This window comes from Euprymna scolopes, chromosome 21 (genome assembly GCF_053919585.1).
Source record: "Euprymna scolopes isolate OS-2025 chromosome 21, ASM5391958v1, whole genome shotgun sequence".
In the NCBI taxonomy this organism is placed as follows: Eukaryota; Metazoa; Mollusca; class Cephalopoda; order Sepiida; family Sepiolidae; genus Euprymna; species Euprymna scolopes.
The window spans coordinates 14523389-14535884 of NC_136502.1; the positions used below are offsets into that span (position 1 = coordinate 14523389).

At 30.4% G+C, this 12496-nt stretch overlaps 1 protein-coding gene across 1 annotated transcript; it reads right to left on the reverse strand.

Annotated features, from left to right (window-relative positions):
- Positions 1–1147: 1147 nt before the first annotated feature.
- On the reverse strand, positions 1148–3608 carry LOC145242008 (uncharacterized). Its single transcript, XM_080104897.1, has one exon. It carries the CDS (start codon positions 2868–2870, stop codon positions 1176–1178), a length of 1695 nt encoding a protein of 564 aa, XP_079961023.1. The 5' UTR covers positions 2871–3608; the 3' UTR covers positions 1148–1175.
- Positions 3609–12496: the final 8888 nt, after the last annotated feature.

The window sequence follows — 12496 nt, forward strand, 5'->3', positions numbered from 1 at the left end:
ATATTAGGCTCTCGTCAGCCATATTAAGCTCTTATATCAAAAAAGTTTTTTTTTATTACAATCGAGCACTTTGTTGGAGTTCTTTCCCAAAAAAAGTAAACAAATATGTGTGTGTGTGTGTGTGTGTGTGTGTGTGTGTGTGTGTGTGTGTGTGTGTGTGTGTGTGTGTGTACTAATAAATACTGATGTACAGTGCTAAGTTGTAAAAATGTACATCCAAAGGCAAAAATAGTTTTAAGGCTCGTAAAATTCGCACTAGAATTGTCCGCAAGGAGCCATGCCATAGTGGATAAGGTACTTGATAAAATTCAGCTGTAAGTTACACTCTTCTGGAAACTAAAGGTTCAATCTTCAGTGCATGCAACAATTGTGAATTACTTAGGACTACTACTCTGTCATGGCTGACGGAACGAGAGCATGCTATCCCCATTAATTAAATAAAGCATTCCATCCGAAATTCCGTGTTCGACAAATAAAACACAAGATGAGAACAGAAATAATACAAACAATCAATCCTCATCTAAAAAATTCAGTAACATAATTGATGATAGTATATTGTTTTTTTTGTTGTGTGTTCCTTGAAGATGATTTAAAATGAATCCGTTAAAATAATAATAATAATAATAATAATAATAATAATAATAATAATAATAATAGAATAGCTTTGGTATTCAAAGGAGTTAAATGGTGAACACTCTCCAGGAGTACTTTTAAGATATTCACATATGTACATACAAATATGTCCGTCTATTTACTTATTCTTCGCATATCATATCGTCATCACAAGTTATGACCGGGAAGAACGTGCAACTGATTTTTCAGCTCTTAGGTAGGCTTTGCTCTCACACTCCTTCTTTGCCAATTAGCCAGGTGTAGAGATACGATCACAGGGACTCACCTGAGACACTTGTTTCCTGACCAAGACAATGAACTCTGTCCCTCATTTCTTCTTTTTTTCCATTTCTTTCTTTCACCTCTCCTAACCGAGCAACTTGATTAAATGCAATGTGAACAGACATCTTGCTGCTCAACTTCACACAGTTCTCTGTTAGAGACGGACTATCCAAAATGGTAGCACCGTACAAGTGCCAATATGCCTACTTTTGGTTGAAAAAGATTTTTAAAAATAAATAATACAAAATAATAATCATAATTAAAACTTCATCGCTAACTCTTTATACAGTATAGTCAAGACCTTGTTTGTCCTGTCTCATTCCGCAGGGAAATCCATTTGTCGGATTAGTCCAACCCGCATTCCAAACTGGTGTCATTGAGAAGCTTCGAGGCCACATATAATTGTTCTCCCAACTTTGCGACATTTGGTGTCGTGATGCCGAGTTCATCCATGAGGTAGGTGGAATTTGTGGAGGCTGTATTCTGTGGTGTGACTGGAAGTCAATGCTGTTGGCTCGACTGGAGCCATAGTCAGTGGTTTTCAAATCCGACCTTACATGATGGTGTCCATGCGACGAGTATGGTGTTTTCTTATAAAAGTCCGCCCCGAATGGTTGCTGCATCGACATGCAGTGGCTTCGTTGGTGATTATCGAGGTCTATTCGTTGTGTGAAGCCCTTTCCACATATCGGACAGCTGAATGTCCTTGGGATTTCTAGTTGGTTGCATTTATCATTGATATCATTGACGAGGCTCATGTTTTTGGTGCATGGGTTGCAATTGTAGGATGCCATTGAGGCTGACTGGGTAGATATGGGTTGTTCTCGATCAGGGCATGCTCCGGGGGTGCCATGGGTTCGTTTGTGATTCTTTAATATTGCTCGCTGTGCAAAAGCTTTATCACAATATTCACATTTAAATGGTTTTTCTCCAGTATGCGTTCGACGATGATTATCGAAATTTGTCCGCTGGGCAAAGGATTTTCCGCAGAAAGTGCAATTAAAGGGCTTTTCGCCAGTATGTATACGTCGGTGATTGTCGAGGTGAGTCCGTTGGGTGAAGGCCTTAGCACAAAAGTCACATTTAAATGGCTTCTCGCCAGTATGAGTTCGTCTATGGTTGTCCAGGTGCGTCCGCTGGGTAAAAGCTTTGCAGCAGAAGCTACATATAAAGGGTTTCACTCCTGTATGGATACGCTTGTGGTTGTCGAGATTCGTCCGCTGTGCGAATGCTTTCTCACAGAATGTGCATTTAAATGGTTTTTCTCCTGTATGGGTCCGACGATGGTTGTCCAGGTTGACCACCTGTGCGAACGACTTGCTGCAGAACTCGCACTTAAAGGGCTTCTCACCAGTGTGAACCCTTTTGTGGTTGACCAGGTTGACCACCTGCGCGAACGCCTTCTCACAAAAATCACATTTGAAGGGCCGTTCCCCAGTATGGATTCGCTCATGATATTTGAGGTTCGTGATTTGGCTGAACGACTTCGGACAGTATGAACATCGGTAAGGCTTTTCACCAGTATGTGTTCGCTCATGATTTTCCACGTTCGTCTGTTGTCCAAATGCTTTCGGACAATACCTACATTTATAAGGTCTCTCCCCACTATGCGTCCGTTTATGGTTATCAAAGTTCGCCTTCTGCGCAAACGATTTCGGACATGATTCGCAGTTAAACGGCCTCACGCCGGTATGTGTCAGTTCATGTGTGGCCAACCGGGCTCGTTGCGAGAACGCCTTCTGGCAGTAACTGCAATAAAAATGCTTTTCCCCGTTTGGGGTCACCTCATGGTTGCTGAGGTTTATTTTACGCGAGAAACCCTTGCGGCACACGTCACATTTGAAAGGCTTGTCTGAAGATTGAAGTTTCTTGTGGTTGTGGCATTGCAGCTGCTCCTCAGTTTGGGCAAAAGGCTTGTGGGTAAGGTCAAAGTTGAACTGGTTACCCATCGGGTAAAGAGATTGGAGAGAATACATAAGTATATCTCATGTAAATATCAACAACAAACGTTAAAAATGGAAATATATATATATATAGACTTCTAGTCTGGTTGTTTTGAACTTACGTCATTGTTTTAATTTGCTTATTGTTATAAATAAACTGGGATAAACTGATTTATGCATTTCACAAATGAATGGATTTACATCTAAGTGTCGTGGCAACGATTCGTGGTAGTTATGGCCCCAGAATCATGATGTGTACTTGTGTAGAATACTTTTGTTCATACACTTTTTGTTGATGTGTGATTACTACCGGCCTACAATGCCACAGCATTTATCAATATTGAGACTAAACATATGTCCACGATTTTTGTTATAAAAACAATACTGTTTGATTCATTTTTCTTTCATTCTGTTTATGGGAGATTTTGTAAGCAAGGATAAAATTACGGTCAACTTTGAGGCATGAAAATTAATGGGGTTTTAATGTGTTCCGTTATTTAACAGCAAACGTGAAGTTTTCAGGGTAGCAGTTGTTTCTGTTATGCGGACCTTTTTCAGCCGCCTCATCTAAATGCGTTTTTAATTGTTATTTCTGCGTATTTGCTGCGCCATTCATAAAACTTTCTGACATAAATTATTTCATCTGGGTTATTCGATTCAGTTCGACAAATATAACTTACGATTATTTGCAGTTTTTAAGTGATTTCTTTGTCTTACTTAATGCTCTGAAAGCTCAAAGTTGATCAGAAAAATCGATTCACCAATCTCTCTCCCTCTCTCTCTCTCTCCTCTCTCTCTCTCTCTCTCTCTCTCTCTCTTTATATATATATATATATCAACTTTGTATATAATCTAAAGAAGACACAGAATCTAAACCATTCTTGTAATGACCTTTTTCCTGTTGATTGCGGAATAATGCAGCCCTGTGTAGTTCTAGGAGGTCTATCCTCTCAGGCTTTGCCTTCTCTCTTTGAGAAGGGGTAAGTTTATGGCTATTCGCCTGGGGCGCCTCAACCGTGGAATGCCGACGGGGTTGCTCGTCGGATGTCAGGGTGATCCTCCTCGGGAGGGGGGAGTGGTGACTTCTCAATCCTACTTTTTAACCCTTGTGTCACGTTTCTCACGGTAGGAGAGAAGTAAATACCAAGAAGACGATTCCATTAAGAACGATTCGTCGCACGCGTTTAGCGCTTCTGTGACAATACGGTCGACTCCTGTGTTCCGTCGTTATCGTAGATGAACTCGATCAGCTGAAACTCGTTGCGTACACGTGCGCGTATCTTTAAACCGGAAACCCCGAACGAAGAATTAATTTCCACCAGTCATAGCATATTGTTGTTATTTTCCGTTAGAAATCTGAAATAAAAAAAAAATAGTAAATTAAAACGAATGAAAATAAATGGCTTCCTTATCTTCACATCATGTTTATTTACACTGAAAATTGTAATTCACTTTAGTTTTCTACAGAAAAAGCTTATTCTGGATAGGAAGTTTCTTTAGACAAGTAGCACTTTTCCTTTACGATCTAAACATCTCCCACCGCTTACAACATTAATAAAAAGACACTTTTACATGATCTGCTTGTGTCCGATTCCAGATAAACAATTATATTTGTTAAATTAGATATTAACTTATTTACTTTTATTAAATTATTTGGATATCATAATAGAGGGTACAATATTTTTGCAGGCGGAGACCTATTTAGCATGATGTCTTTATCAAATGCTATGAGAGACCTTTGTTGTGACTCTTGAACCTTTCATGGTTGATTAATAGATTCTTCTAAAGTAAGTATATTTGTACTGCCTTACTTGAAAACGAATAAAATAATGCAATGCAATCAACAACTGATTCGTAAAAAAGATTACTTATTACATACAAACAAACAAACAATCTGCATTTTTATGCCATTAAAGTTTAAACGTATTTATCAAACTTTACTCAGTATTATGCTTCAACGCCATTACACTGAAGATTAGGCACCGCATTCTTAGAGCGTATGTTTGGACTGTTTTGTTATATAGTTGCGAAAACTGGACTATTTGCCCCAAAATGTAGAAACGCATTAATAGCGAAGAAATCTGGTCTGTGAGACAAATGTTGGAAAGATCACATTTCTAACGAGGAAATATGGACAAGATGTGGATGCACTAAAAGAATGCTGATGGAAACGAAAATCATGAAAAGACGAATGACTCTTAAACATAGAACATCTAGTATTGACTAGTAGTATGTTAGGATCAAAAAAGCAAGGGCGATTAAGAAGTACTTTGACAGACGACTTGATCGATTGGACAGGATTAGCATCAAAAGTTAAGTTGTTTCGGGCTATATCCGACATTATCTGGAAACTGAAATGAAAACAAATGAAAACAGCAGGTAAACATGAATATATGACAGTAGCAGAACTCTCCCTACAACCTACAGTCCAACACTTTCTCACCATGGTAGGATCAATGGTAACATTGTAGTGTCAGAGCTACATAGTTAACAGGATTCTGTTGAAATTCAGAAGAAGTTAGCATCAGGATCCGTCGACCTCTGGTCGTCTCTGCTTCTACGTATGGTAAGTATAGACGTGTCAGGGTGCAGAACCGCAACTCAATAGAGTGAAAATGACAACATTGCTCCCGCACCATTCCTCTGTGTGTTATGCGCCAATCCTTCCCTGACTTTGAATGCAACCACTGAGCTGATTTCGGTGTAGAGGATGTAAAACTTGCAATTTTGCAGGTTAATGGATAACCGAGGAGAGCTGCATGCAGAGCAGACAATCCTGAGGCACGATCTTCGTGAGCTGTATTCGAAACCCAGATCCAAATGGTTCGCGTGTGATGCTCCATCAACTGAGCTCAGGAAACTGCTATTTCGTTGGATGTTGGAGAAACCATGTTGTATTTGAATGAAACAATTAATGCATACGTTTTACGACGATGATCTTTGAAATCAATTCTTTTTATGAAGGAATGTTGTTGTGAAAGCCATAATTTCCGCTTTTTAGGCATCAGAGTTCTCCACTCATAAGTGTACCTACATAAGTTCAGGACTAATGGTGTATTTACATGGTAAAAACTCTAGAAAATTTATAAAGTGGCGCCAAAAAAAAAAAAAAAGCCCGTACTTGTCATTTTTTCAAAAACCGTAAATTTAAGCTAAATTGAATGTAACTGTTTATAGTGGTTTTAAAGGTGTGATTTACAAGATGGTATAGAATTTACAGTTTTTTTTTTGTTTTGTTTTGCTTTGTTTATAATAATGTATAACTTTACATTACAACACACATACATACACACACACACACACACACACACACACACACATATATATATATATATATATATATATATATATATATATATATATATATATAATTCAAATGAAAATTTTGAAAACTTTAAAGCGTCAGAAATAATGATAAAATCAGTTTATTTACTTTTATTGTTGTTGTAAGTCCGATATATTTCGTTATAAATAGCTTCATCAGGGTAGGAAGTCCGGTACGTAGTTTTTTTTCTTCTCCTTCTTCTTTTTCTTCTTCTTCTTCTTCTTCTTCTTCTTCTTCTTCATTTTTTGCGTTCTTTTCTCTTCTACTCCAAGGCATTACATCCTCCTGAACACCAAAATGAAAAAAAAAAAACTACGTACCGGACTTCCTACCCTGATGAAGCTATTTATAACGAAATATATCAGACTTACAACAACAATAAAAGTAAATAAACTGATTTTATCATTATTTCTGACGCTTTAAAGTTTTTTTTTCTATTTCTTTAGTTGTTCTATTTAGTTATTTTAAAATTGAAACATATGAATGTAATTAAAAGCGCAATATTAGTTAGAACAACTAAAGAAATAGAAAAAAAATAGCGAAGAATAAAATTAGATAAATTACAATATTTATTAATCAACCAAAAATTCAAACAAGTAATTATAATAAAGAAAAAATTCTTAATCCATGGATTTTCAAAGATTATATCTTTTCATCAGAGGATTAACATTATTAAAAAAACAAATGCATCAATGGTTAGCATGAATTTGGAAATACATAGAAAAACATATAAGAAACTTTTTTTTACAAAAATTAAAAGCATTTTCAATCGATTAACCGATGAAACAATCAACCAGTTAATTAATTAGCTAATCAATCAATTTATTAAATCTTTGACGCTACAGGAAGAATCTGGAATATGAATTTTGAATGCGCCATGTGTAAATCGTTTCTAATGTAGTACATAATTAAGAGGATGTCATCTCAGGTTTGAAAGGATTTATTTTTACGATAATCCTTTCAAATCTGGGATGCTATTTCTCTCCATTGTTCACCATTTGACTTTTCAAATATTTAACGAAGTTTTTTATTACCGTATCTATTTATTTTTTATTTATTTTTTATTACAATAAATATTTATTTTTATTTATTTTTTATTACAATAAATATTCATTTTTTATTTATTTTTTATTACAATAAATATTTATTTTTTATTTATTTTTTATTACAATAAATATTTATTTTTATTTATTTTTTATTACAATAAATATTTATTTTTTATTTATTTTTTATTACAATAAATATTTATTTTTTATTTATTTTTTATTACAATAAATATTTATTTTTATTTATTTTTTATTACAATAAATATTTATTTTTTATTTATTTTTTATTACAATAAATATTTATTTTTTATTTATTTTTTATTACAATAAATATTTATTTTTTATTAATTTTTTATTACAATAAATATTTATTTTTATTACTATAAATATTCATTTTTATTTATTTTTTTATTACAATAAATATTTATTTTTTATTACGATAAATATTTATTTTTTATTTATTTTTATTACAATAAATATTTATTTTTTATTAATTTTTATTACAATAAATATTTATTTTTTATTAATTTTATTAGAAAAAATATTTATTTTTACTTATTTATTACAATAAATATTTATTTTTATTTATTTTTATTACAGTAAATATTTATTATTTATTTATTTTTATTACAATAAATATTTATTTTTTATTTATTTTATTACAATAAATATTTATTTTGTATTTATGTTTTATTTAAATAAATATTTATTTTTATCTATTTTTTATTACAATAAATATTTATTTTTTATTAATTTTTATTACAGTAAATATTAATTTTTATTTATTTTTATTATAATAAATATTTATCTTCTATTCATTTTTTATTAAAATAAATATTTATTTTTTATTTATTTTTTATTACACTAAATATTTATTTTCTATTTATTTTTATTTCAATAAATATTTATTTTTATTTATTTGTTATTACAATAAATATTTATTTTTATCTATTTTTTATTAAAATAAATATTTATTTTTTATTTATTTTTATTACAATAAATATTTATTTTTTATTAATTTTTATTACAATAAATATTTATTTTTTATTAATTTTTTTACAATAAATATTAATTTTTATTTTTTATTACAATAAATATTTATCTTTTATTCATTTTTTATTAAAATAAATATTAATTTTTTATTTTTTTTTATTACAATAAATATTTATTTTTTATTTATTTTTTATAACAATAAATATTTATTTTTATTTATTTGTTATTACAATAAATATTTATTTTTATTTATTTTTTATTACAATAAATATTTATTTTTTATTTATTTTTTATTACAATAAATATTTATTTTTTCTTAATTTTTATTGCAATAAATATTTTTTTTATTAATTTGTATTACAATAAATATTTGTTTTTATTTATTTTATTATAACAACTATTTAAAGTTTTATTTAAAAAGAAAAAAAGTTGTTTTTTTCTTTTCGAGATATTTTTTGCACCATTTATCACTTTGAAATTTTATTCAACAATGAAATGATAAAAAAAAAATTTTCGTTAAATATATTTTTTTAAAATTATTATAAAATATCTATAAAGTCTATTTCTTATGTCTGTAAAAGTTTGTTGAAAGTTCAAATAAAGTTTATAATTTAATTTAAAAAAAAAAAAACACGTCGTCTTTTTTTTTAAATAAAATTAACTTTAATTTTTAAATTTCGATGTTTGAAAAACAGTCCATAATACATATGTCATTATAAAAGTTCTATTTTTGTTTGATAAAAAGAATAAATCGGTTATTAAAAGGTTCTGTAAACGCACTCAGAAAGGCGCCCATTTATTTAAATATCTTTTATTTTAAAAAAAAAATCTTGCTCGCGAATATTCGTCAAAATTTAATATTTAAAAATATTAGGTACTCCTTGGGCGTTGAGTTCCATGGCGACCAGCATTAAAAAAATACGCGTCACTCCCTTCCTGACGCAAGCGCACGTAACATTTTTTTTTTATTTACTGACGTTGTCGTAGTAACTAAACGATTATTTGTCACATTATTTATTTTGAAAAAAAGTTTTACTCTTTATGAATATTTTCTCACTTTCACAGACATTTGTTTTAAAATTTCTTTTTAAATGACGACTTTTATCGACTTTTTTTTAATAGCTTTTGCGGATGGATAAGCTGACATTTGTTTTTTTAATTTCTTTTAAAATGACGACTTTTTATCGACTTTGTTTTTAATAGCATTTGTGGATGGGTAAAAAACGAAAAAAATAACTAAACCATTTACTGACAATTTCTAGGTATCTTGACTTTGATAACATTTATTTGTTAAAAGTATTTGTAAAAGTGAGAATTATCAGTAAATGGTTTAGTTATTTTTCGTTCTTTACCGCAAATGCTATTAAAAAAAAAAAGTCGATAAAAAGTCGTCATTTAAAAATAAATTAAAAAAATAAATGTCAGCATACCCATCCGCAAATGCTATTAAAAAAAAAAAGTCATTAAAAGCCATCAATTAAAAAGAAATTAAAAAACAAATGTCTGTAAAAGTGAGGCATTATTAATAAATGTTTAATATTTTTTCTTTTAATATTCATAAAGAGTAAAACTTTTTTTTTCAAAATAAATAAATAATGTGACAGATAATCGTTTAGTTACTACGACAACGTCAGTAAATAAAAAAGTGTTACGAGCCCTTGCGTCAGGAAGGGAGCGACGCGTGTTTTTTTTATGCTGGTCACCATGAAACTCAACGCCCAAGGAGTACCAAATATTATTTTAAAAATATATTAATTGTCGCTGAAGTAAATGTTTTAAAGAATAATTAAATAAATATTGAATTGTCTTAAAAACGCACACAGAAAAAAAAAAAAAAAAAAAAACAGGACATAAAAAAACAATCTTGGTCGTAAAAATCCGAAACAGAAAGATATCTATTTATTTAAAATATCTTTTATTTAAATACGTTCGTTTTGTTACTTACTTAAAAAAAATGTTTTGTAGATATATATTTTTTCTTTTAAATCTTCAAAGGTTTTGTAAATATATTTAAAAAAAATGTTGGCGAATATTCAAGCATGTTTGCTATTTGACGTGTTTACAAACAACCGACGCCATGTGCTTGTGCCAATGTCAAGGTCGAATAACCGGTGTTAGTTGAAATGTGCGCCGGACACCGCCAGGCGGCGGCGTCTGGTACAGGGTATCTATTTTTTACTTGGTCCGAGCACTCTTAATAACCTCATTTTAATTCATGAGTTTTATATCCTGAATACATTTAACTTGGTATATACACACACACACGCACACACACACACGCACACACACACACACACACACACACACACACACACACACACACACACACATATATATATATATATATATATATATATTTAGTCATCTACATACAGTACTGTTTCGTTGTTTCACAGCTCATCAGTGCAGCTAGACAGGCAACTGCCTCAAGCCAGGATCGAAACCCGACATATATATATATATATATATATATATATATATATATATATATATATATATATAATAAAAGCTGAACGTGTGTGTGTGTGTGTGTGTGTGTGTGTGTGTGTGTGTGTGTGTGTGTGTGTGTGTGTGTGTGTGTGTGTGTGGTTACGAATAGGCTCCTATATGGTTGACTATTTTGATTTTTTATTTATTTTTTTTTATTTGAATCATATTGTGTCGAATAAATTCACCTCATAAATTCACGTTCTTATTAAAGCGAAAGCAAAAATAAAAGTCGGAACTTTAGACAATTCTCGACACAAATTTTGCATAACTCTGTTTTTTTTTCCTTCCCCACTTGCACGTGGCACTCTTTCGAAAATAGATAAATAGATAAATAATAAAAAAGAAATAAGAACGTTACTTGTTATCGTATCAAAAGAAGGAAAAAATCCTGCTCACGTGATTACGTGTCTATTTAAAAACATTTACATAACCTTTTTATTTTTATTAATATATCTGTTTGAGCTTTTTTCATTGCACTAGAAGGAATTCAGTTGATTACAACCCTTTCTGCACGTTCTTTACATTGCAATAATATAACACTGAATCCGACAGCGCAATACTACACCGTTCAATACTGTAAAACTGAAACGAAGCTGTTCTGCTTGAAAAGGGTGCCATTTTCTTCTTCATCATATTTATATCGATTCTTTGCATTAAAAAACTAAAGTAATTACGTGTTTACTTTTTTAATATCCCATTTTGCTGTTTCGGATTATTTTACTAAAGTAAGTAAAGCTTCATTATTTTTCAAAACTGTTTTTTATTTCTTTGTTTTTCGATATTTCATCGATATTATTTAGTAAGAGTGTTTAGCAGAAAAGCCAACAAACGACTACCCGAAAAAAATAATATGCAAGAAATAAATGTTACCATAGTCAATAAAAGTTCAGTTCATGTTTTTTTGTTTTGAAATAGTTTTTAATACTCTTTACTTGAAATAATTTCAGCGAACCGAAATTAATACGAAATTTGAGGCGATAACTAATAACATTAATTTTTATACAAACTACACATGCCATAATCGAATATTCATCAAGCACAAAATAACGGAAAACATTAAAATATGTTTATAAATATTCCTTAGGTTGACGGAAATATCTTAAATTATTAACACAGAATGCTCAGGTGCCCCTCCTTCAAATTGAAAGCGGGGCTCTCCATTTCAAAGTCGCGGCCATTTTGATTTTTTTTCAAAGCGGTTCGTGAATTAAAAAAATATTTTTTTACAAACTACTTAAAAATACAAACCAATGAACTTTTCTACCATAAAAGTAACTTTTATTGACCATAGTAACATTTATTTCTTGTATATTTATATTATTATATATATAACATTTTCTCTTTGTAAGGAAACGTCATTTTGTTGGTCACTCTTGGCTACGAATGGAAACAAAGTTGATATAAAAAATGTATTTTCGCGAAAATTATCTTTACTTTCATCATATTTTGCTTAGGGTAAAATCTTTGAGTATCAAAACCTATCTCTTTACACCCCCCCCCCTTTCATAACATATCATACTTTCATCAATCACAGTCCATTTTCTGTAGGCTGTTTTTGAACCCAGTCAACGACGGGTACTTCTGCTAGTAAGTATATATATATATATATATATATATATATATATATATATATATATATATATATATATAAGGAGTTTGGTAGTATTTTTTTTATTTTCGTAAGGTTGAAAATATTAGAAAATCAAACTGTTAGATTTCAAAAATGATTTTAATTATTTAGTAAAAGATTTTATAACATTATTTTGTTTTCGAATATTTTTAAATTTACATTGCAAAATAATGTT